The following is a 27,205-nucleotide window of genomic DNA, read 5'->3' as shown; positions in this document are numbered from 1 at the left end:
TATATATATATATATATATATATATATATATATATATAACCCAAAATATCCCAGACTCGTAAAACTGACAACCTATTTCTCCAAGTCAACCTCTAAGAGGGACAAGTATAAAATACAAGATGGGGAATCTATATACATATGTAAACATAAATAAAATACAACCCTAAGTCTCCAGAGTTCTTCGCTTCCACATAGTCTTCGGAATGCTTAGTGAGGTACCTCTGACTTGCATCTTGGTCGATTCCCTAAGCCCGGAATACCTCAATTATCCACTGTTTCTCAAGCTCCAAAGCTCCAACTCCTCACCAATTGAATTTCCAACTCCCAAAATTTAATTCAAAGCTTTCAATATCCACCAATTTTATCGGATGTCCCCGCCAATTTAACTCCAATTCAACAAGATACACGATCGAATTCATACAATATCACAATAATCAACATTGAACTAACTCACTAAATTACCAATTCACAAGGGTTAGGATTTTTTTACCATTACCCACGAGTCAAATGGACAAAGGCCCTCACTATCCACGAGCTAATTTGACCCTAGAACATCAAAACCACATAATCTCTCAAAATCAAAACCTTAAATTTCAAAATTAAAGAAGAGTGGTTGAGTGAGAAATCGCTAGATTCTTACCAAATTGTTCGGTGGGTTTTATATAGAATTCCGAGACAAACGCGTGGTCACTGACGGCTCGTCAATTAGAGTTCCGGATTGAAAGTTACGTGGAATTGAAATGTTTAAGGAGGGTTTGGGGTTTTCGACGTAGTTTCTCTCTTCTGCGTGCTTCCAACGAGGATAATGGGGAAGAAGGGTTGGGTTCCAGTATATATAAGTGGGCCTTGGGTCCAGTTTGACCGGTTTGATTCGTTAGTTCGATTTTGGACTAAAATTTTTTAGTTAGTGTCAAAATTCGTATTTTTTAATATTTCTACTTCCCTAAATTATAAAATTTAATTTTCTAATTTCTTTGAATAATAATTAATTTATTGATTAATTATTTACTAATTACTCAAAATTTACAGTACCACCTTATTATCATTGACTTATGACTCGAATATAAAGATTTGAATATTTGGGTGTTAAAAAAAATATAATTGAAAATAAGCTTATTTAACAACTTATTATGAATAGACCTATTTATCTCATGCAATCTTAATAATGCCATTTAAATATTTATCTGCAACTACAACTATATACAATATCCAAAATTTTGTGTAGAAAATAGTGTCTTAAAAGTATTAGCCACTTAAATATACACTTTTAATTAATTAAAAAGCTTTTTGTATCAAAGTCTAAAGTACTATGAACAGAGACTAAAATCAAATCAGCATTAAAAATAAGTTTACCAATCCATTAATCCTATAAAACTATCAGCTAACTACATATGAACTAGCTAGGTAAAGTACAAACCTCAATATTAGTGTTTCATTAATCTATTAGATTTTGAATTCTACTTGAAAGAACAACAAAACTTTCTTAATTCTGGCTACAAAATTTACAATTAAAAAAATCAAAACTCTAGAATAAAAAAAAAATCAAAAGAGAGGAATAAAATTAAATTGATAAATGATTGATGAGATAAACTTACTTTTGATTAGAAGAGAAAAGTAAAGGGCGCTGAGAAAATAAGAGTGAAGAGTTTATAGATTCCATTGAGTTGTTAATTTGAATTTTGGATTTGAATTTTGAATTTTACTTCAATAAACAATAAATTTTCTAATTTTGGTCAATAAAAATAAAATTAAAACCCTAAAATAAGAAGAACTAAAATAAATCAACGTAATGCATTGATTGATATGAAAAATTCACCTTTGATTAGAAGAGGAGAATGAAGCGTGCCGAAAAGAGGAGAAGAGCAGAGTGAAGCGCACTGAGAAGAGAAGAGAAAACGGTGCTGAGAAGAGGAGATGAACGGCACAAAGAAGAGGAGAGTAAACGATACGGAGAAGAGAATAAACTGCGGAGCAATGGCGATGCGCATCATGATTCTTTTTTGGCGCGTAGATGTATTGTGGTTATTTTTGTAACACCGTATATGTATATGGTATTTTATCGTATTTGTATATCGTGGTTGAAATTGGTGGTTGAAACTGGTATACAAATAGTATTTTTGTAATTTTTTAATATTAAAATAGTTTTGTCAATCGAATTCTATTTTTTATGAGTATAAAATTAAGAGTATAATTTTAATATACTAATAGTGTAAAATATTTTATATAGTGGTACAATTATATTCATTCGTTTTTTTTTGTGACTATTATATCCATTCGTTTAAATGACCATTCATGGGATCAATGTAAAAAGTAATTATTTTTATTAATGTGTATTACGTAATTAGTTATACTTATAAAACTACTTTACACACGATACATCAAAATTAAATTAATAAAATTAATTTTGTTTTTTCATAAATAAATTTAAGAACGTTTTGAACATTTGTGAGTAGAAATAAACAAGTAGTAGTTCACTCAATTTTTTGAAAATTATGAAAGGCAAATTATCCGTTGTTGCTTGAAAATGGGAGGCAGAGCCGAATTGAGAATAACCAACCGGAAATAACGAATAACTTCCTAACCAACTAACTTTGCCTCCACATTCGCAATCGCATTTCAATGGACCCCAACGACGACGTTTATTCAGACACCCTCAATTGCTCCGACGGCCACGCCAATGACTCACCGGAACCTTTCTCCGCCTCTGCTCCCGCTCTCTGCGATCCTCAACCGCCCCCGCTCCCTCTTTATAGTCCTCCCTCCGCCAAGCTACGCCGCCGCTCCGTTTGCCCCCCATCTCTCTTTACGGAATCTACGGACACCGCTTCCCGGAGTGAAATCATCGATGACGACGACGCCAGAAAGAGCTCCCAAAAGCATCATCGGAACCTCCTAAAATTGAAGGAAATCAAGGCCTCCGAATTTGAGGAGATTCCCGCGAAACCTAATTCGATTCAAGAGAAAAAGGTTCCTCCTTTTCCATCTGCGAGTATTGTGACCAAAGAGAAAGGCGAGGAATCGACGTTAACCACAGCTGTATCTGCAAAAGACGATGTTCTTGCTGATTCCGCTGACTCCTCTGAGGTGCCGAGGCTCGTCGATTCTCCTCCGTCGAATACGCTAGAGTATGCAACGGGATTTGTAATTAGGGCAATTTTGTTTCAAATCAAAATCTTGATTTGGTTAATAAAGTTTCCATTGTGGCTCACTGTCCACACTTGCATGTTCATCGTGGACCCTTTCGGAACATGGAGAAAGGGTATTCGTTTTTCGACTCAGGTTTTGGGTTGTGCCTTTGGGTTCGTTGGTATTCCAGCTCGGGTAATTTTTAAGGATCAGAAAGCATTCTGGAACGTTGCGTTTAGGTGTGGATGGGGGTTCTTGTGGTCTATGGTCGTGTGTTGCGTTCTGTTTGCTCTTGCTGTTTCCTCACTTGTTTTTAGTGGGTTTGTGGTCAGCGGGTTAGCGCAGAAGCCAACCCAATTGATAAAAGGTTTCAACTTTGACTACACCAAGCAGAGTCCTGTGGCATATGTGCCTCTAATATCGTGTGCTGGTGTTGTTGGTGGCCATGATTCAGTGAAGGAAATTGCAGCTAGTAAGTGGGTGGGTCAAAGGGTGTTACCTCCTAAACAGAATGTGCAGGTTACTGTTTCATTGGAAGTGCCCGAATCAGGTTACAATAGAAATCTTGGGGTATTTCAGGTACCTATTTATCTGATTCATTTCATTGTAAGCAAACTTTGCTGTTGTGAAGATTTGCTAGTTCTGCATCTTCACTTAATTTAAATGCATATGGTTCTTACGTTAGTTAGTATTGGGATCCTCTGATGGTGAATATCAATAACCTAATCTGGGACCTCTAGCATCCACTTTTGAATGTAGCTATGTGTGCTTAGATGCAACTTCATGCTGTCTTAATTTAGTGCCCTTGTCTTTGTAAAATTTTGGTAGGTAACAATAGATTTATTAGCACTGCTCTTTTTCCGTAATTGGCAAGTCCACTTTTGTGTCAAGGTTGTGTTATTAAGATACTATATGGATATTTTCATGTGAGAATTTCACGACCTTCTCTCATTGAGCCTCATGCTTGGCTCCACCTTCTCAATCGATGGTAAAAATAAACACATGAAAAGATCAAGTGAAATTTATTTTCATGGGAGAGGATCCATTCCCCTTAAGACTTAAGAGGCAGGCATTTGGTTGGCCTTTGCACGACAGCCAAAACGTTTGGCTGAAATGTTTGTATCTGTTATATTTATTTATCACCATGTTGATCAAGAGACTTGAAAACAGCTTAAGATCTACTAGTCAAAGTTCAAGAATATATTATAATTGTATTGGTGTTTCTTCATAGTTTCTTCAAGCATATGAAGGTGCATTCAGTTAAAATTGCCATTTCCTTCTAGTATCCCGGCACTTGAAGAATTAGAACCTTGACGATGACAAATACTGCTCACGTATTATTGCTGGCCATGTAGCATTGCTATAATATTATTATTATTATCTTGCTTACTTTTTCAGGACTTTCATTTTGGTCTTATTTTGCAGATCAGAACAGACTTTCTAACATATAGTGGTAAAACAATTGCAAGTTTGAGCCAACCTTGCATGTTAAAATTTAGAAGTGAACCTATCCGGCTAATGACGACTCTAGTCAATATTGTTCCTCTTCTTACTGGTTATGCATCAGAAACACAGACTCTGGACGTGAAGATAAGCGGTTTTGTTGAAAGGGAGGAACCTACTTCGTGCTTAAGAGTTACCCTTGAGCCACGATCAGAGTATATACATGGTGCTGGCCTTCCTCAAATATATGATTCATCTGTGGTAATTGAGGCACAACTCCCATTTTACAAGAGGATCATATGGAATTGGAAGATAAGCTTATTCATATGGATTGCAATGACAACATTCTTTGTGCAGTTTCTGTTTCTCCTAGTGTGTTGTTGGCCTTTCATTATTCCAAGATCCAGGCAAAGGAGAGGTCCTGCTCCTCGTAATGGTAAATAAAGTAAAACATTCTTCACCCTCCATTTTTTTTTCTCCTAACAGTGTAAAGCTAGCATGTTCTGACATGTTGAATTCATTTTTTCTTCCTAATTTTCCTTTCCTATCAGCAGTGTATACATGTTTTATTTCACATTACATTATGTAATTTATAATAAAATATAGAGAGTACTCTTCAATCAAAGAATGTTACGAGTACAATCTAAGAATTCAGACAGTTACAGTTGATTCGTGTTTTTCCATTTTTTTTTGTCCCTGTCATTAGTTGATTGTAGAAATGGCTTTTGAAATGGAATGTAGGCTTAACTAAAGCCTAGTGCCAGGAAAACCCAAGTGAAGCCAGTGGGCCTTGAGAACCCTAATTCAATTCTTCTTTGATATTTGATGAATCAAATACTACTAACTGAAATGAATTGAGAAGAGCATTGATGAATGTTCATATTCTCATTCTTTATTTAAAAGAAGAGGCAGAGTTGATGACTGCAACAAGTCGTGTTTAAATTTTGATGATCACATTCACGGGTTTTTAATGAGAATGAAAACACCAGGAAACATTGGTGGTTTCCGGGTTGATGCATCATGCATGTGAATCAGACAATCTTTTGATGCAGCCCATATTCCATAACTCTGATCTTATCTGCTTCAGAGTTGACTCAGTTATCGCTTGTTTTACTTTTCAATTTCAATCATCCCTTAAATGCATGCGTACTAGTAGTAATAGATTTGGGTCCCTACACACTCTAATTTTTCATTTTTCAAAGAGCAAGACAGCATCTGAGAGGCATAAAATAAAATAAGTTACTACTATTGTGGAATGTGGAGCACTTATTAAGTTATTATTATTATTACCTGTCAAGTTCAACTAACTAATCTCAAACATAAATGATTGTCTCTTCATTTCAACATGTAAAAGTTGTCCTATAACGAAACTTGTTGAAATTTTGGTTTTTGCATGATGAGTTAGTCTTCCATTTCAGTTGTTGTTTCTTGACCCAAGTTTTTTATTTCTGCGTATTTGGAGACACACACCCCCACCACGACGATTTTACAGAGCCAATTCAAGACTTGCAAACACACACCCAACTTTTCCTCTTTGCTTGGAAAATATTAACACAACTAACCCAACTGAAATCATACCAAATTAGACTTGATAATTTATAACATTATGTTGAGAATTGATATAGTAATACAATTTGGGCATGAGTCTAAACTCTAAAGACTAGCTTGTCTTTTGACGAAAGAAGCGGTGTTTTTAATAACACGAGAAGGGGGGTTGGCGGTGTGCCTGAGAGCGTTATAAACCCAAGTACCAGCAACAGCCCCCAAAACTGGAGCTACCAAGTATATCCATATCCCTTTGTATTGATTGTGCACTATTGCTGGCCCTATGCTCCTTGCTGGGTTCATTGATGCCCCTGTTATTGCCCTGTCACTCACACCATATTACTCTATTATTTATTTCCTTCCAAAATATCATCATAAATTAATGTTGTAATAATACCATTACCGTACCCTGCAAACATCACATTCAGCAACACCGTGGAGCCAACTGCAAGCCCAGCCAACTCACCTACCTACATCATCCAAAATTAAATTACAATAAATAATAAGCCGTCCAATGCGCTCTCAGTCTCACAACTGCCGTGTCATGTAATAACAACTATTCGTCAAATCATGTACCATTTTTTATGCCCTAGTAAGAATCAGAGTCTACTGAATTGATTACCTAATAATAAAAAATTTAAGAGAAAACATTGCAAGCAAGAAAGAAAATTAGATGTTACCGCTCTGCTATCGGTTGCGACCCCGGATATGACGAACATAAGATAAAAAGTGATGATGAATTCGATGACAAATGCTTGTAGATCAGAGCCAGCTGGGAGTGTTCCTGCGAATTGGTTTTGCTTCCCATCGAATAATAATCTCAGGGTTCCACTTGCAAGTGTAGATCCAACAACCTGAGCTGCTACATAGACCGGTACCTACAACATTAATGTGGAGCCATGAATTTATACCTACATGTGTCACATGGTTTTGGTAATTAATGCCCTAGTGTGAGATAAACCTGTTTGTTTGACTCTCTAATAGTAATTGGAAAAGTCTAGGGAGCCAGCAGATTTATTAAAATCTGGCCAGCACTTAGCCAGTAAAAGAAAAATGAGTGATTTTTCACCATTAGATGAAATCTCACACCATTAAATACACTATTGATGGCTACAACTTACAAAATCTGCTGTCACCCTAGCACTCCTCGTAGTAATTCCTGTTTAACTTTTTGTCTTTATCACTAATATTCTAACCTGCTTGAAGGGGAACCTTCTAGTAGAAGCAAAAGCGATGGTAACAGCAGGGTTGAAGTGGGCACCAGAGATGTGACCGATGGAATACACGAGTGCCATAACGGCCAATCCCCAAACAATAGAAATCCCCGGAAGTGTAACGACATTGTCGTTGTTCTTGTTCACAACCACCGCAGCACACCCTGCAAATATCAAGAAATATGTGCCAACCACTTCTGCCACAAACTGTATTCAAATCTCATGTTACGTTATGCCAGATAGGTTGTGAAGAAAGATCAGAATTAATAATAAGTAATACCTTCTGCAACAAAGAGACAGGGAGAGAGGTGGGTGGTGATGATGACGAGTTTTCGTTGTTGTTGTTGTCTATATTCATAACCACTTCATGCTTTCCATTTGTTTCTGACGATGGATTCGCAGCCATAATTAATCACCTTTGATCCTTGTATTAAGCTTCAACAATGTTTTTAGGTTATGAGAGAAAATTAAAGCGCACACACAACGCAAGTGCCGAAATTCAACAAGGGAGTTGGAATAGAGATGCTTTCAGATCAGATAATCCAAATATAGATGAACAAAACCAAAATGTTTATTTTGGAGCGATGTGATCTGTTTAGTGTTTACATATTTGGAAGCTATGGAGATATAGACACGGTAGGTGGATTTTGATTTTGATTTTCTACTACGAAAGCCAAAATAATGGTGAATCAATAATAAAATACAATAATAATGTAGATAAAGCTTATATGGACTTTTCGTTCCCGGGAAAGCGGTACAAAATAAAAGTGGATACGACTTTCCTCCTTTTTCTTTGATGACTAGTAATAAAAATGTTAATAATAAGTACACGTATACTTTCAATTAAATTCGTGTTTATCATTCTATTTCTTTTGTCAGTTTGGACTCTCAATTAGTCAATTTTACGTATCAGAAATTTAATATAGCATATTAAAAGGCATTATATATTATCACTTAATTAAAGTCTAACTGCAATTATTTCTAATGGTGATACTATAAATATAAATATTTATATAATTAAATCTAACTTAGATTAAACTCCAGCAAAAACTAACGTATTGTTGTATTACGTATTAGAGTTTTTTTTTATTGATATAGTAATACATAATGTAAAAAATTTTATATATAATACATAAATTTATTGGTATAATATAAAAAATTTTATATATAACAAAAATTTATCGATATAGCATAAAAATTTTTGCACATAACACAAATTTATCGATGTAGTATATAAATTTTCGCTCTTATTGTATTTTATTTATTGGGTAAGTCAATGTTTTAATATGTAGTCTTTAAAAAATTTATGTTATGTACCAAAATTTGTATGTTATGTACCAAATTTTCTATAATATATTTCTGTATTTAGTAGTTTTGTTGAATATTTATATTTTGTTAGTAGATAAGCCAATATTATTCATGACATGTGATTATTCATAAATGTCTGTGCATAATAATTTTAATGATTATATTTAGGAGAAAAAGTAGATAAGTTAATGTTTTAGACATATTATCTTTTAAAAAATTTTGTATTATGCACTAAATTTTTTTGTACTTAGTAGTATTGTTAAACATATATACAATACAAAGAAGAAAATGATAATGACGACGATGACGATAATAATAATGATGACGATGAAGATGGAAGAAAAAGAAAAAAGAAAAAAAAAATCAAATATGAAAAAAAAAAGAGGAGGAGAAGAAAAAATAATTAAAAAAGAAAAGAAATCAAATAAGAAAAAAAAATGCACATACATAAGAAGAAAAAGAAGCATAGAATGACTTAATTAGACTTAGTTAAAAAATTACTTCGCTATTTAATATTTTTTATTTTTTAAATAATAAATTTAAAAATTAATTACTTCATGTAGTAACATAACATAATTGTTTAAAATAATTAGTTTATAAAAATCAAATTTATTAAACATTATATATCTATGTCTATATATTTTATATTTAAAATATATATTATTTTGTATAAATAATTAATTTAATATCTTATTTTTTATATTTACTTATTGTATTATGGTTGAACTAATAAATAATAGTTGTTGAATAGGGTGTGGAGCAATTATTATTATTCTATAAATAAATTAAATGCATGAAGGACGGATTTATTGCAGATTGTATAATTTCATTTTTTTGAAGGGGTCAAATATATATATAAAAGGTTGTAAAATTTGCGAGTCTAGGTAAATTCGTGGAGTTGATCTAAGTTCGACTCATAGACTCGACTTGTAGACTCATACGAGTTTACTTGTTATAAATTTTTTGTAAAAAATATATATATCTTGTATAATATATATATTTACTCAAATATAGGCATTTAAATATAACAATTTTAACATCAAAATACATAATAAATTAATATAATACTACAATTATAATAAATACTCTAAAATACACATTTAAATCTTTCACAAATATGCATCTAGTTCAACATAAAACACACAATCACACAACTAAAACTTCATATAACACAATCGAAAAAACAAAAACAATAAAACAACAATTAAATATTCTAATAAACTAAATCAATAATGCTCCACTTATATAATCTTCAATATGTTCACAATTCCTGCTTCCTGCAATAATCATTTCTAACATGTTATATCAGATTCTTCAAACATGAGCTTTTAGATTTGTCTAAGATAATATGAATGGATGCAAATGCAGAGAGTAAATGGGTTGATACCTTCCTGGAAGCACCAGAGTACAATGATTAATCACAACTGCTTAAGAGAGAATTAGAGATCCAAAGCAATTGTAAAGTAAGAAAATATTCTTGTTTAAAGGAAGAAAACAAGGGAATCAATTAAGATTTTATGATAAATTCACTGCTCAACATTAGAAAGCTTTTAAACATTCTTGGTTATTCTATTTTTAGTAGGGAGGATTATTTAGTTTGCATATTCTCGCAACCTTTAACCATTTCAATGTTAATGTAACCATCTTAAACTTTCACAATTCGATTCTAATCTTAACAACCCAAGGTATATCATCATAATATAGTTAAATACATGCAAATATGCAATGCAATGCACCTGTTATAAAATTGAGAATCTCTTTGATTAATTGGTTAATTCCTTGCATCTTGAGGAGCATTGATTTCGGGACAGCTTGGAGTCAGCTTAGTCAATGCCAATTCCTCGGAAAGTAAATTAAACTAAATAATTAATTTAGTAAAATTATACACTTATTCTTATCCATCTTTAAATAATGATTAGAAATTATGAAATATGAATTAACAAAGTTAATAAATTCATATTTTAAAATTTTAGACATTTAGATTTAATAACAACTAATAACTAACACTAACAAATAACAATTACAAATTATAAATTAAAATACAGTAATTTAAAACAGACTAAATTCACACTAATAAATAACAATTACAAAATGAGAACAACTAGGGAACCAAAAACATATCAGCAAAAAATTAGCTAAAATGTGTTTGGATTCCATAAAAAAACGGATTTTGGTTTGTGCTCCGTGATCTCAGAAGCAGTTTTCAAACATATTATTCAAAAAGTGATTTTAATTAAACGGTTTTGTTTACTTTTTGGCTGGTCACGTTTTAGTTTCATGTACTTTTCCTTACAAAACACATCAATTTAATAACTATTTTTTTTAAACATACCTAAATCTAAATGACTGAATAGAGTCGGCTCAGCTGACACTGAAGAACCAAGGTTGCTGTGCTGTGCAGAAAGATAAGCGACGGACTGACAGAACGAATTGCGGAAGCGCAACGACCGAAAGAGAATACAACGAGCGATGGCAGCATGGCGAATGGCTGAGGCTCCACGAGTTCATATGCTTTGATGCAGAACAGAGTCAATACAGAGTAGAATGAGAGAGTGGAAGTCAGAGAATGGTGGAGAGGGAGACAATGACAAACGGTTTGAGAAACGGCGAGACAGCAGCGAGAGATGAACGGCAAAACGCAAAGACCGAAAAGAGATTGGAGAAGAGAGTAAGTGCGAACAAAGTGAAAAATTTAGCTTTTTAGGGTTCAAAAATTTAATATAACATATTAAAAGGCATTATATATTATCACTTAACTAAAGTCTAATTGCAACTATTTCTAATGGTGATACTATAAATATAAATATTTATGTAATTAAATCTAACTTAGTATAAAGTTCAGCAAAAGCTAACGTACTGTTGCATTACATACTTAGAGTTTTTCTTATTGATATAGTATAAAATTTTTTTATATATAATACATAAATTTTTACACATAATACAAAAATTTATCGATATAGTATAAAAAATTTTGTACATAGCACAAAAATTTATCGATATAATATATAAATTTTCGTTTTTAATGTATTTTGTTATTGGATGAGTCAATATTTTAATATGTGATCTTTCAAAAATTTATATTGTATGCTAAAATTTTTATGTTGTGTACCAAACTTTCTGTGACATACTCCAAAATTTTTGTATTTAATAGTTTTGTCAGTAGATAAGTCAATATCTTGGGTATGTGATCAAAACATGTGATCTTTCATAAATATCTGTACATAATAGTTTTGATAGTGATCATATATAGGAGAAGAAGTGAATAAGTTAATGTTTTAGACATGTTATCTTTTAAAAATTTTTGTGTTATGTACTAAAATTTTTTGTGCTCAGTAATATTGTTAAACATATATACAAGAGAAAGAAGAGAATGATGATGATAATGATGATGACGACGACGATAATGATAATAATGACGATTAAGGTGGAAGAAGAGGAGAAAAGAAGAAAAAATCAAATAAGAAAAAAAAGAAGAAAAAGAAAAAAAAATCATTAAGAAAAAGAAGAAATCAAACGAGAGAAAAAGAAAAAGAAACGCACATACATGCAAAGAAAAAGAAGCATAGGATGATTTGGTTGGATTTAATTAAAAAATTGTTTAACTATTTAATATTTTTTTATTTTTTAAATAATAAATTTAAAAATTAATTACTTAATGTAGTAACATAACTGTTTAAAATAGTTAGTTTATAAAAATCAAATTTATTAAACATTATATATCTACGTATATTTATTTTATATATTTTTAATATATATTTTATATTTAAAATATATATTATTTTGTATAAATAATTAATTTAATATCTTATTTTTGGTATTTACTTATTTTATTATGGTTGAACTAATAAATATAGCTGTTGAATAGAGTATGGAGCAATTATTATTCTATAAATAAATTAAATGCATGAAGGACGGATTGATTCCATGTTGAATAATTTCATTTCTTTGAAGGAGTCAAAACTTATATATATATAAATAGAATGTAATAAGATTCTCAACGGTTATTAGAATAGTATGAGGACGCTGACATGCATGTTTTACTTTTATTTCGTTTTTATTAGTTTTAATGTGGATACCTTTTTGTGTATTTTTAATATTCAAATTTGTAAAGCCTAAGCCTTAAATAATCCTAAAGACCTAAAGTGTATTCAATAATGAATTGAGTTTTGTAAAATACTAATTCTTTTAATTGACAATTTGCTTGAGTCCAAAATTATTAAATAAACATTAATTACATCAAAATCAAAAAGTGATTGTGAAAAACAAAAAAGCTAATGTGAACTGAGGGAGTATGTTTATTCTTTTTCTAGAAAGTAATAGATCAAGCACCTTAGGTTTATTTTGGTTTTATTTCATTTGATTTTTTTTTATTTTGATTACATTCAAAGTTTCACATTGTAACTAATGCGAAGTAGTTAGATTAAAATAGTAGATATGTTGATCTCTTAAATAAAAATAAAAAGTATAAATTCTGAAAATTAAAAAAAATAAAATAAAATAAAAGTGATTGACTGCTATCTATTATTGACACAACATTTAGGTTATATTTATTTATTGACACATGAACACTAATTATTAGACACAATAGTATACATTCATTATTTATTTGTTGAAATATAAATTTGAATAGACACATGGTACATAAATACACAAAAAAATATATATTTAGTGTTTTTTCTTAAAAATACAATGTATAAGATATAATACACAAGACACAAAAAAATAAATTAACATTTGATTTATATATGAGAGTTATTCGGATAAAGATATCAAAAACGTCTTTTTTTAAGATATTTTTAAATAATTAAAATTTAACACATATAACCGATTAAATTATGTTATTAAAATTAGACAGGACAAATCAGTTAAGCCGAAAAACTAATAAATTAATTTTGAATCGATCTAAATTAATATTTTTTTATAAAAATTGACTATAATATCTCTATTATAAAAAATAACTAAAATACCTCTATTATATATATATATATATATATTTTTTTAAATTCTAAATCCTAACCCTGTGACAGGAGAAAAATGGGCTAGAATTTAGAATTTTCAAAATTAATATATATAAAAAAAATAATATTAATTTAGACCAGTTCAAAATTTGGTTCACTATTTTTTCGGTCAAATTAATTTATCTGGCCTAATTTTGACAAAAATTAATATGATTAATCAATTATACGTGTTAAATTTTAATTATTAGAAAACACCTTAAAAAAAAGATGTTTTAGACGTCTTTACATAAATAAATTCCTTTATATATATATATATATATATATATGTGTCTTATACATTATTATCAAACACATTATAAAATTGTATATATATCTTTATATTTATATATTTTTGTATATTTGCATATGTATCAATATATCTTAAAGACACTAACCAAACAGCATTATGAAATTTGAAACTGTAACCAGAATGAGAAGGTTGGAACAGCGTCATCTCCATCGTCTTTTCACCATCAATAATTCGATTTAATTAGCACCCTTTCATTGAAGTTTAACGAGGACGCAACAACATAAGAAAAGTTTTTTCTGCATAAACGAGAAATATAGGGTGATAAATTATTAATAAAATATTATATGTATACTAAAATTAATTATTATATATTTATATATAAATACATATATTATTTAATTTATTTTTAATATATATTTTATATTTTAATATATTATATTAATAATTACTTTGAAAAAGTTTAAGATCCCAATAACTTTTTAAAATTCTGGTCAGTAACCATTACAAAAAAAAGTAAGTCATTGGATGAAATCTCACACCATTAAAATAATCATTAATGGTTATTTGATAACTACAAATTACAAAAATTGCTGGCCCTTAACACTTCTCTTTCTTTTAATATACACCTAATCTAATTTAAAAAAAAAAAAATTCTTTCTCCAGCAGTTTCAATCGGTTAGATGAATTCAGTACACTATTAGTATACGGACTACGGTGTCATGTATTATGGAAGTTGCTTCAAACTATATGAGAGAAGAAGACGCCATTTAATGCAAACAACTTTTTTGTGCTAATTAATCTAGCGTCTAAAGTATAAATTCATTTGAATAAGAAAAGAAGCCAAGTTTTATGTAGGATAAATTTAGGTGAATATTCTTATACAATTTTCTTTATATAAAATGAATATTTAAAAATTATTAAATAATTTAATAAATTTGACTAAATTAACATAGGAAATTTAATATTTGCACGTGAATTTCTAGCGTAAATTTAAAAGGAGGAGGGACAAACTTTCATTTGTATTATTAACTAAGGAAGGCAGGCACTTCTCCATTCCATTTCTTTATCACTCCTTTGATGGATACAATAATGATGATCAAGCCTCTCCAATTGAGATAAGAGAAGCGCAAGTAATTATTAATTTGATGGGCAATTATTATTATGAAAATATGTTGCGATACCATGCATGCAAGCATGATGATGATTCAGTTGAAAGAGGCATTCTTGGTGAGGTGAATGATGGGCTTCTCCTTCTTCTCCCTAAGTATGTTGTAGACCCATGCACCCGCCACAGCTCCAATGGTGGGTGACAACAAGTATATCCATATTCCTCTGTATTCATGGTGCACAAATGCAGGTCCTAGACTCCTTGCTGGGTTCATTGATGCTCCTGACACTTGCCTGTTCATTCATTTTATATATATATATATATATACACACTATCATCAATATGTCTTTAAAATCATCTATAAAAATATTTTGTAAAATTTATTTATATTTTTTAAAGTTAAATAATCTAATATAATCTTATATATTAATTAATATTTATATTTTTTATTCTTTATAGATTATTTTTTGTCATGTTAATTAATAGATATTATATTAATATCTATTAAAATTATTTTAATTTATAAAAAAATATCGAATAAATTTTTATTATTTGTACTTATTAAATTATTTTTATTTTAATTTACTAAAAATTATTTTTACAACTTATTTTTAAAAAATTAATTTTAATTTTTTAAAAATTAAAATTTTACGAAATTGAATCTAAATATTTTCGCTATGATTTTTGAAATGTCAAAATTTTACCAAATTCAACATAAAAACTGAATAATGCTACACCTAATTAAACTTCAATCATCACAATGCTACAAGTAATTTAATAGGTTTGGGATAGATTAATACGCTGCAATCAGCACATTAATTAGTATGGTAGACCCGATTGCAACTCCAGCCAAGGTACCAACCTGCACATACAATTATATATATTTAAAAATAAAATTACTAGATACGTTTAAGAATATAGTAAAGACTTACATATAATTGATTAAATTATTATATAATAATTTTTAATTATTAATTTCATATGATGATACTTGTGCATGAGTTTTTATTTAACAACAATATTATATATAGAAACAACTCTAATATGAACACGCATGCATGCATGTTATATGAGTATTGACTGGCACGAGCGGTGTGTGCCTTGTGGCTTGTGCGATGAAAACGTCAACCAACTCTTGCGCACTTGCACGTCATCATGCAAAGGGATAAAAACATGCATGCATAGACAATTAGTCAATTTAGGTCCCATTATTTTTATTAATATGTAACGAGGTAATAAAGATAAGATAAAGAAAAAAAAAAATTCCGGCAAAGAGATTCGCCGCCGACAGCAATTGGCTAAAACATATCATATATGAATATTAAATTTAAAAAACAAAAACTTTATATCAAAATAAAATGGCCTACCAGAAAGAAAGAACTAACCCTCATATATTCAATATGATAAAATTAAACTTTCTATAAATTTTTAATTATATCATTAAAAATACTTGATTCAATTATTCTTATTTTTATTCCAAAAATATAAATATATAATTATAAAATAACATAAAATTCTTTTTTTTTAGGAGACTCGAACCCGCAACCTCTTAAATGAGTATGAGGAGACTATGCCATTTGAGTTATAACTCATTAGTCATATTATAGAGAACAACTAGGGAACTAAAAGTATTATAATAATGAGTAGTTTTTCTTCAAGTTTGGCTAAAACAAAGCGCGCGTGATGAGTGGTTAATGGTGGTTATTGTAGTTAAAATCTAGGCAGTTAGGCATGTTGAAAATTCGGAAAAAGGATTATCATATAATTGTCAACGTAATGAGTACAGAAACAGTAGTGGGAGAAGCATAAAATATATGAAAATGAAAGCATTGGTTCAGTTAGCTTACCGCTCTGCTATCGGTAGCAACGGCGCAAATGACAAACATAAGGAAAAAAGTGAGAATGAATTCAATGACGAAGGATTGGATGTTTGAGCCACTCGGCAACGTTCCTGTGAACTGAACTTCAAGATGCTTCCCACTAAATACTAGTCTCACTGTTCCGCTTGCTAGGATCGCTCCAAGCAATTCAGCTGCTATATAAGCCGGTACCTATGCCCAATAATAATATAATAATTTAATGTACATATTTAATAAATAAAAATATTAAAAAAATATTAGAATTTATTATTTTTTTATCGTTATTTAACCATCATTTTAATTTTCTTAGTTTAGTTTTTTTTAGTCTAATAATCTAATAACATATTTTATAAAAAATTATTGAGGATTAATAATTTTTTGTATTTTTTTATCATCATTTTAATTAGCACAAATATTAAATCATCTTTAATAAATAAATTTTATTAATTTATATATACAAACAAAAAGACATAAATACAAACTATATTGATTTATATCTACAAAACTTTAGTAAATATAAATAAGAATTATATATTTGTACAAACGTTTATAAATATAAGTATAAATTATAGCAGATCAAATAATGACAAAAAATAATATTTTTTGGTCATGTGACATTGTTACATACTTTATCTCATATTCTTACACATTAATAACTAACTAATAATAAAAGATAATAAATTTTAATGATTCTATAACATTTTTCAATAAATTAATTAACAGAAAACGTGTTTATACCTTACCTATCCTCACATTTCATAATATTGTTGGCAAAGACTATAAACACATTGAAAAGGTGGGGATTGAACTGGTAATGGAAGTCGACGTTAATGGAAAAATTGGAAAGTTGAAGGTTTACCTGAGTGAGTGGAAACTTTGTGATGGAGGCAAAAGCAATAGTTACAGCAGGGTTGAGATGGGCCCCAGAGACATGACCAACGGAGTAAACGATGACCATGACAACCAATCCCCAAACAGTTGCAATTCCAAGAAGCGTTATTTGCTTCCCGTAGTCGTTGTTCACCGCAATCGCTGCGCACCCTGTAAATATCAAGAAATAGGTCCCCACCAACTCCGCCACCATCTGCACCCATCATTTCATTCACATTCACATTCACATTATTCCATCTTAATTAATTAGCTACATCATATATATCCTACTAGTACCTTCTGAAACAGAAGAAAATATTTGCTTGTTTTGCAGGTACCACCTCCTCCTGCTGCTTCCTCAACATCACCGCTTCTTGATGAATACTCACCCATATCTGATGCTTCTTTAATTTAACTTATTGTGTGTCTCTCAACATATTTTTAGCAGGCCGCTCCTCCATTTTATATGCCACAAACACCTCTTTGGAATTTTCCCATAACCTCACCCGAATCTTAAATTACGTACTGCTTTTGATTTCGAAGATAAAACCTAGGATCCATTAATAATTATCTTTATGGAATATATATCATGCTAATAATAATCATCGTTTTTACTCATTCATATTCAAACTTCAATTTTAATACGTTATTAAACTTTTATAAAAACTTTTAATAAAATGTACAATTCATATGTCAATGAGTAATAGCTCAAATGGCATAGTCTCTCCATACTCAATTAAAAGGTTGCGGGTTCGAGTCTCATATCTTTGGTAAAAAAAAAAATGTACAATTCATATTTTGTGTAAATTTATCAGTATAAAAGTCATATTACTAAAAGTTATAAATTTAACAGCAATTAATCTATTACTTTATTATTTTATTAAATTCTTTTCTTTAGAGATTTTTTTCCCCTGAATCAAGGGTGGCAGTTTAGCGCGCTTACGAGTAGAGAAGACAAATGAGCTTGCAAACAAGCCACCGCCATCATAAATGCTCTTCAGGATATCCGGCCCAAAATATTACCACCTACAACTTACTTCAGGCCACTACAAATTTATAAAATGGGTCATTATATGACTATCTTACCGTCATTATAGTTATTATGGTATTTTAAAAAATATTATTAAAACAAAAATAATGTTTTTTAATTATTAAAATATAAAAAAATTGTAATTTTAATTTTAATAACACTTCATAACCACTCTAACTACTATAATATAGTCATATTAAAATTCACTTTATAAAATATGATAAAATGATATGATGACTTGATGATGATACGATGACGAATTGATGATACGAAAATCCAAGACGTGCGAAATTGTTATTATTTTGAAAGAAACAAAAAACGAACGGAATGAAGAAAGGAAAACCGGAAAGCTATTAGACTTTATTGTAGGAAATGACTGGAATAGATAAATATTTCATAAGAGATCAGGGTTCATAAAGAAACAAATTGTATACATACTATTTTAAATAATGAGACTCCAAACAATAAAGACTACATCACTTGTCTTGTGTTTAATACATATACCGATTCAAGAAGATAACACACAACTTCTCCTAGCCACCACCGTATAAACATTACATCACATATATACTCTCATGAACCTAGCAATAATCTTTACTACTATAGTCCGTAGCAGTAAGGTATATTAAATTGTACAATATCAGTATGTATTTTGAATTTAACAATTGTTTTAGAAATTTAATTAATAACCGGCTTAACAATGTGCATATGTTCAAAAAAGCTTAGGAGCCAAATTTGTTCATTTACTGTTAACCTACATAATTACTATCCGAATAAAATACACGTGACCTGTAGTTTAAGTATGGGTAATGCTAAGTAGACAAAAAAAAAGTCAGAACTTACCTTATTTAGCATTAATTAATTGTTGCAACAATTAATAAATGTTAAATAAGGTAAATTATGCCTGCTTATGGCTGATTTTCTTTGGTTACCAAACATTTCCGTAAATATACATTAAAACATGGCATTTGTGCCTGATTATGTCTTTAGTTGTGGTCAAGAGCTTATGAGATTAGAAGGTCGGAGATCCTAACTTGGATGGCATTAGAACCGGCTGAGAGGCTACTTGCAAGATGTTTCGATATTTAATTCAATAATATTTATAGGTCCTCGTGTTTGTTAGTTTTATCGGTTGAGTTTTCTTTTTCTTTAGGGTTTAGGGTTTAGGGTTTAGGGTTTGAAACCGAAAGAAAAATTTTTTTATTTATTAATTTTTAAGCGCAAAAAATTTTTGAGAAAATTTTCAGTTTCCTTCGTACTTGTTGTAACTTCTTTCGGTTTGCGAACCGTAGGTCATTACAATTTCTCTCTCTATCAATCAATGCCACATTAAATTTTAATTAAATAACTCCAATTTAACTACTTTTACTTTCATCTTCTCAAAATATTTTCTCTCTCCAAAAACTTTTCTAAGATTTTCCTCATCTTTCTTCTCATTCTTTTTTCCCTGCTTCTATTCCAGTGAAAAGATGCTATCTTTCCGCGACCACCGACAATCAAATTATTCAATAATCTTCAGTAAATCAGTAAATTTTTTTCCTTTACTTTTTTAAGATCCATGAGCATGTGTATTTTGTTTGAAACTTTTCTACTCTATAACTTTCGTTTTTCTTTACTGTCGCATGCATTTTTTCCATGACTTCAATTTTTTACTTTCACATTCACATTCTTAATCAGACAACATAGTAGAGGTACCACTATTTTAGTTTTTTCTAAGTCTGGTAGTATTGACTTAGGTTTTATTTGCTCTATTTCTAGGTTTTCTCGTACTTTTCTGGGTTTTCCAGAATTCAGTGGATTTCCTTTAAATTTCTTTGGTGGATTTCAAAGTTTTCTCTCTGTAACATAGTGATGGTGCCCCTATAGATTTGTCCCAAGATGTCGAGAAAAAAGGTGGTTGTAACTTGTGAGCACGCTAGCACTTCCAAATGCCCGAGGCCCCGACCTGTCCCTATGCCCCCACCCAATCCAGGCACTAAGCTTGAGGTGAATATCTACTTTTGAATTTCTAAGGAGGTAAAATTGATGCCTTGTACCATTACCCAAGAGAAATTACATAACTTACGAGAAGTCAGGGTCATCTTTAACTCTGACTTAGGTAAGTTATATATGTTGTCGGTTTCGGGTCCCAACGAACACTTATGTCATATAAACGAACATGTCGAAAACGTCTTGGACTGACTGTGGATGTACAAGACCATATTTTTCCCGACTTGGAATCCGACTTCCATTTTCTAACTTTTAAATGAACATCTTAAAGCACACTGGATGCGCTACTTCTCAACTTCACCCGAATAGCTTGGCTATTATTCGCAGCTTTGAATTGTTGTGTTGATTCTTAGATCCCGAACATTAGAGTCTTCTTTTTTTTTTTTTTTTTTTACTTTAACTATACTTTTTAATTTTCAAGGCCGCGGGTTTATCTCTTTCTAAGGTAACCCAAATAAAAGAATATTTAATCTTTTTGAGGAATCCTACCATAAATTAAAAAAAAAAAATCAAAATTGAAAGAGTGGAGGGTATAACGCTTTTTTTCATGACTTTAGAGGATGAAAAAATGTTTAACCTCTATTAGAACTTTAATGTCTCACCCCCAAAAATTCGAGTTCAGGAATTAATACTTTCGAGCCCATGAGCATTAACATGCTCATGGGTCTATAGAACAAACGTCCCCTAAGCTTGAGGGATATTTGAGTCGACGAGCATGCTGCTCGAAAACGTCGTTGGTAAGTCTTTATATTCTCAGCTCTTGTCTTCATAATTTCGAATTCCTCTCTTTCGACTTTATGAGCTTATAAAAATCTTTTTTCTTTTGAAATTTACCATGGTTGGAGAAATTGCAGCTATTGCTGCTATGAAGAAGAGGTTACAATCTCAACCCAACCTCCCGATTAACCCCAGTGACGACAGGTTGTCTTCGTTGGCTACAATGAAGAATCTGCTACCACTTCGTGAGATGGAGCTTGATGAAGATTACCATGAAGTTGACACTTTTGACACTTCTTTACATACTTTATAGCATCTTTCGACTTTATGAGCTTATAAAAATCTTTTTTCTTTTAAAATTTACCATGGCTGGAGAAATTGCAGCTATTGCTGCTATGAAGAAGAGGTTACAATCTCAACCCAACCTCCCGATTAACTCCAGTGGCAACAAGTTGTCTTCGTTGGCTACAATGAGAAATCTGCCACCACTTCGTGAGGTGGAGCTTAATGAAGATTACCATGGAGTTGACACTTTTGACACTTCTATCTTTACATACTTTATAGCATCTTTGATAATAGTGGGTAGTAATATCCGGCTCTGATGACCTTTTGAGCTAACAATTTTCTGCCCTAGTGATGTCCACAACACCCTTTGTGGATCTTCTGCAAAACATACATTGTTTGTTGAGGATTAAAATATTTCAGTAAGGACTAGGACACCTTTTTTTTTATATAACTACCCATTTATCATGGTGTATTTAGTTATTTTTAATTGCAATTTTCTAGCTTCCTTAACATCACTAGGAAAAATCCCCTGTTCCAAATACATGTATATAGGATCCATCCAAGTACTAAAGTCAGTAAGTTACTAGAATGTGAGATTGTAACTTTAGAAATACTAACAGAAGGCTCTGTGAGCACTTCTTGTATTAAGCTTCGATTCCCACCTCCAGGTTTGGTACTGGTTAATTTGGATAACACATCAGCTCGTGTGTTTTGTTTCTTTGGCACATATTTAATGTAAAAGGAATAAAAAAATTGTACCTCCTCTTGTACCCTTTTCAAGTACTGATGTAACAAGGATCTCTTGCTTGATATTCGCCATTAACCTAGAATGTTGCAACCTGTGAGTCTCTAAATATAGTGATTTATGTTGCTCCGACTTCCCAAGCTAACAGTAAATATGCATGCAAAGTCTCATACTCAACTTGGTTGCTAGATTGGGAAAATCAAATTTTATGGAGGCCTCAATCACTATGTCATTCCATTTAGTTATGATAAGACTAGCACCTTGATTTTTTTACATTAGAATCTCCATCCACATGAACTTCCCATTTTAGTACCTCGAAAACTAGGTGAGTCATCTCAGCTAAAAAATTAACCATTACCTGTGCCTTGATGGTAGAGCGCAGCTCATATTGTATATCAAATTGAGATAGCTCTATAGACCAATTTACCATCCGACTTACCCAAATAAGGTTTTTGCAAAACTTTTTTAATCAGCTGGCCAGTTCACACGATAATTAGGTAGCTTTGAAAGTACTGAAGCAACTGACGTGCCGATGTCAGTAATACTTTTCTAATTTCGAGTATCTTAGTTCCGAATCTTGAAAGACCTTACTAACAAAATACATAGGTCATTGCGGCTTACTCTCATCCTCTAGTATTAAGGCTAAAGCCATAGTTTCCTGAGTTACAAATAAGTACAGATATAGGAGATTTTCAGGTTCTGGGGTTTTGTTAAAACAGGGGGAGATGACAATAAATTTTTAAAGTGTTTGAAAGCTATCTCACACTCCTTTGTCCATGCAAAATCCACACCCTCCTCATTAAATTAAAAAATAGTCTTGCTTTTTCAGTTGAAGCTCCTAAAAATGTTGACAACGCAACTAACTGACCTGTGATTCTTTGCATCTCTTTAAAGTTCTAAAGACTCGACATATCTAGTATAGCTTGACATTTCTCGAGATTAGCTTCTATTCTCCATTGGGTTACCATAAAGCCTAAAAATTTACCTCCCTCGACTCCAAAAACACATTTTGCTGGATTCAACCTCATCTGATGAAGTTGGAGGCCGCTGAAGATCTCCTGTAGATCAGTAATCAAGTAGAAATTCTCCTTAGTCTTTATCAACATATCGTCAATATAGACTTCCATTTTTTTCCGATTTGCTGCTTAAAGACTTTGGCTATCAACCTTTGATAAGTAGCCCTTGCATTTTTCAAACTAAAAGGTATTATAGTATAATAATAAATCCCTTCAGAGGGGTAATAAAAGCAGTTTTATCTTCATCAGGCTTATGCATAAGTATTTGATTATACCTACTGTAAGTAACCAAGAAACTCAGAACTCGATAACCCGAGGTCAAATCAATCATGTTATCAATGTTCGGTAAAGGAAAGCAATATTTCGTGTAGCCTTTATTCAAATCTGTGTAATCCACACACATACGCCACTTTTCATTAGATTTTTTCACCATCACAACATTAGATTGTCATGTCAAATATGTTAGCTCTGTAATGAATCCAGCATCTAATAACCCCCTAATAACCCCTGAACTTGCTTCTTAACCTCTTTAGCCCGGTCAAGCAACATCTTCCGACGTTGCTGCGCAATCGGCTTAAAGGTGGAGTCAATAGCAAGTTAGTGAGATATGAGTGTGGGGTCAATTCTAGGCATATCAGAGGGTTTCTAAGCAAATAAATCTACATTATCTCTCAGGAAGTTCTGAAGTTCCGACTTCAGGGGGTAAGGCAGATCCTTGTTGATCATAGTATACTTTTTCGTAACATCGCTAATTTGGAATCTTTCCAAATTTCCATTGGGCTCTGGTATTGGTTTCTCTTGAACTCGGGAATCCAAGTCGACCAAGAACACTCTAGTAGAATCTTTGGCCTTATCCCTTAAAGTCAGACTTGCTTTGTTGCATTTCAAAGCAACTATCTTATCTCCCAGGATATTAGCTATCCAACCCTCAGAAGTCAAGAATTTCATAACTGAAAATTTAGTTGATATGAATACATAGAGGTCGTTGATTGTTTTCCTTCCAAGGATCACATTATAAGCTGTTGAATCCTTTAGGACAACAAACTCGGCTGGTACCACTCGAACATTAGCACCTTCTCCCACTATAAATAGGAGATCAATAGCCCGATCAGGCTTGATTTAGTGATATCCCAAACCCACTACTCTAGTAAAATGCGATTTTAGGTGCTAATCCTTTAGCCCCCAATACATTAAAAGCATTCCTGAAAAGTGAATTTGAATCTGCTTCAGTATCAATTTCACAATACCATTTTCCAACCTTACAGTGATCACCTAAGGTTCATCATCATCTGATGTGGTATATCGGAAATCATTTGCCATGAACTACACAGCTAGGATACTAGTCACTTTCAAAACTTTTTAGTTTGCAGCTTTAACATCTTTCTTCATGGCGTTCCTGGACTTTGGGAATTCAGTTTTGCCCACAACTACGTTCACAACGACTTGAGTATCATCCTGGACTTCTACAGTCCTAGTATTTCGGGAGTTTTGGGCCTCCCAATCTTCATCATCATTATGCCGTCTAGGCGACCTGACATGCTGAATAAACTCAAGGAGCTTCCCATCTTGGATCGCCTTCTCTAATGCATCTTTCAAATCCATACAATCTTTAGTTCTGTGACCATAAGACTTGTGATAGTGATAGTATTGTGTCTTATTCAAAGAAGTCCTTGGTCGAATTTGCCTCACTTTTGGAAGGATACCCCTGTGAGATACCCGCTGATACACCTCTGCTAATAACGCCACCAGAGGTGTATATATTGAGAACATGCCAACCCAGAGTGTAGACGATTTTGGAGTTGAGGGTTGGCCTGAGCTCCTAGTTTTGTTAGGTGACGGGGCTGGATTTTTCCTCTTTGTTGAGACCACTGATGAGCGGATAATTTATACCCTTTTAGCATTATTTTTACATAGTTTCTAGTATGATTTAGCTACTTTTATTATATTTTTATTAGTTTTTATTCAAAAATCACATTTCTGGATTTTACTATGAGTTTGTGTGTTTTTCTGTAATTTCATGTATTTTCTGGCTGAAATTGAGGGACCTGAGCAAAAATCTGATTCAGAGGATGAAAAAGGACTGCAGATGCTGTTAGATTCTGACCCTCCTACACTCAAAGTGGATTATCTGGAGCTACAGAAGCTCAATTGGCGCGCTCTCAATTGCGTTGGAAAGTAGACATCTTGGGCTCTTCAGCAGTATATAATAATTCATACTTTGCCCGAGATTTGATGGCCCAAACTGGCGCTAAAAGCCAGCTTAAAACTTCCTGGCGTAAAACGCCAGAATTGGCACCAGAATTGGAGTTAAACGCCCAAACTGGCACCCAAGCTGGCGTTTAACTCCAAGAACAGCCTATGCACGAAAAAGCTTCAATGCTCAGCCTAAGCACACACCAAGTGGGCCTCGAAAGTGGATTTCTACACTATCTGCACTTAGTTACTTATTTTCTGTAAACCCTAGTAACTAGTGTAGTATAAATAGCACTTTTTACTATTGCATTAGTATCTTTGAAATACTTTATCATCTCTGGACATTTAGTCCTTAGACTTTGGAGGCTGGCCATTCGGCCATGCCTGACCTTTTTCACTTATGTATTTTCTACGGTGGAGTTTCTACACCCCATAGATTAAGGTATGGAGCTCTGTTGTTCTTCATGAATTAATGCAAGTACTATTGTTTTTCTATTTAATCACGCTTGATTCTATTTCTAACATACTCACTCGTACTTCAATCTGGAGAATGATATCATCCGTGATACTCATCATTATTCTCAACTCTATGAACGCATGCCTGACAACCACTTCCGTTCTATTTGAGCTCAACGTAGTCATTGGGCGACAGCTTGAGTGCGTATCTCTTGGGTATCTAATACACGGACCGAGTCTGTGAGATTAGTATCTTTGTGGTATAGGCTAGAATCAATTAGCAGCATTCCTGGGATCCGGAAAGTCTAAACCTTGTCTGTGGTATTCCGAGTAGGATCTGGGAAGGGATGACTGTGACGAGCTTCAAACTTGCGAATGTTGGGCGCTGTGACAGTGTGCAAAAGGACAAATGTCCTATTCCGACGCTAGCGGGAACCGACAGATGATTAGCCGTGCGGTAGCTGTACATGGTATTTTTCATCCGAGACGAGCAATCCGACAGTTGATTAGCCGTGCAGAGATCGTACCTGGTATTTTTCATCCGAGAGAATCATACAGCTTGCCATGGAAGGGAGCACGCATGGTTGGAAGAAGACAGTAGGAAAGCAGAGGTTCATAAGCAACAAAGCATCTCCAAACGCTTATCTGAAATTCCCACCAATAAATCACATAAGTATCTCTATCTTATTTTATGTTTTATTTATCTTTTAATTATCAAAGCCTCATAACCATTTGAATCCGCTTGACTGAGATTTACAAGGATGACCATAGCTTGCTTCAAGCCGACAATCTCCGTGGGATCGACCCTTACTCACGTAAGATATTACTTGGACGACCCAGTGCACTTGCTGGTTAGTTGTGCGGAGTTGTGAAAAGTGTGAATCACGATTTCCCACACCAACCATCCTCGAGACGTCCTCATCACACATATACTCCCAAGTGATTTGATGTATTTCTTCCATGAATTTTACATTCTTGGAGGTTAAATATCTCCTAAAGTCTCCCTCTAATATACCAGCAATGAGGTAGAGGCACACGATTTCAGGAGTTTATG

General features: G+C 32.2%; 3 protein-coding genes across 3 annotated transcripts; 1 reads left to right on the top strand and 2 right to left on the bottom strand.

The window, feature by feature from the left end:
- The first annotated feature begins 2,447 nt into the window (after nucleotides 1-2,447).
- LOC107632156 (seipin-2-like) lies at nucleotides 2,448-5,233 on the top strand. Its single transcript, XM_016335831.3, has 2 exons — nucleotides 2,448-3,705; nucleotides 4,552-5,233. The coding sequence occupies exons 1-2, from the start codon at nucleotides 2,620-2,622 to the stop codon at nucleotides 5,011-5,013; spliced, it is 1,548 nt and encodes a 515-aa protein (XP_016191317.1). The 5' UTR covers nucleotides 2,448-2,619; the 3' UTR covers nucleotides 5,014-5,233.
- Nucleotides 5,234-6,136: 903 nt separating this feature from the next.
- Nucleotides 6,137-7,996, bottom strand: LOC107632157 (nodulin-26). The gene is made up of 5 exons (XM_016335832.3): nucleotides 7,609-7,996; nucleotides 7,311-7,535; nucleotides 6,795-6,992; nucleotides 6,523-6,584; nucleotides 6,137-6,436 (listed from the first exon to the last, which is right to left on the bottom strand). The coding sequence occupies exons 1-5, from the start codon at nucleotides 7,732-7,734 to the stop codon at nucleotides 6,223-6,225; spliced, it is 825 nt and encodes a 274-aa protein (XP_016191318.1). The 5' UTR covers nucleotides 7,735-7,996; the 3' UTR covers nucleotides 6,137-6,222.
- Nucleotides 7,997-14,891: 6,895 nt separating this feature from the next.
- On the bottom strand, nucleotides 14,892-18,197 carry LOC107634829 (nodulin-26-like). The gene is made up of 5 exons (XM_016338242.3): nucleotides 18,018-18,197; nucleotides 17,710-17,934; nucleotides 16,839-17,042; nucleotides 15,792-15,853; nucleotides 14,892-15,284 (listed from the first exon to the last, which is right to left on the bottom strand). Exons 1-5 carry the CDS (start codon nucleotides 18,111-18,113, stop codon nucleotides 15,089-15,091), a joined length of 783 nt encoding a protein of 260 aa, XP_016193728.1. The 5' UTR covers nucleotides 18,114-18,197; the 3' UTR covers nucleotides 14,892-15,088.
- Nucleotides 18,198-27,205: the final 9,008 nt, after the last annotated feature.

The sequence above is a fragment of the Arachis ipaensis genome, chromosome B10 (assembly GCF_059453495.1).
Source record: "Arachis ipaensis isolate K30076 ecotype BB chromosome B10, ASM5945349v1, whole genome shotgun sequence".
In the NCBI taxonomy this organism is placed as follows: Eukaryota; Viridiplantae; Streptophyta; class Magnoliopsida; order Fabales; family Fabaceae; genus Arachis; species Arachis ipaensis.
Note: the sequence above shows the minus strand (reverse complement) of the source record. Positions and strands in the feature narration are given on the sequence as shown.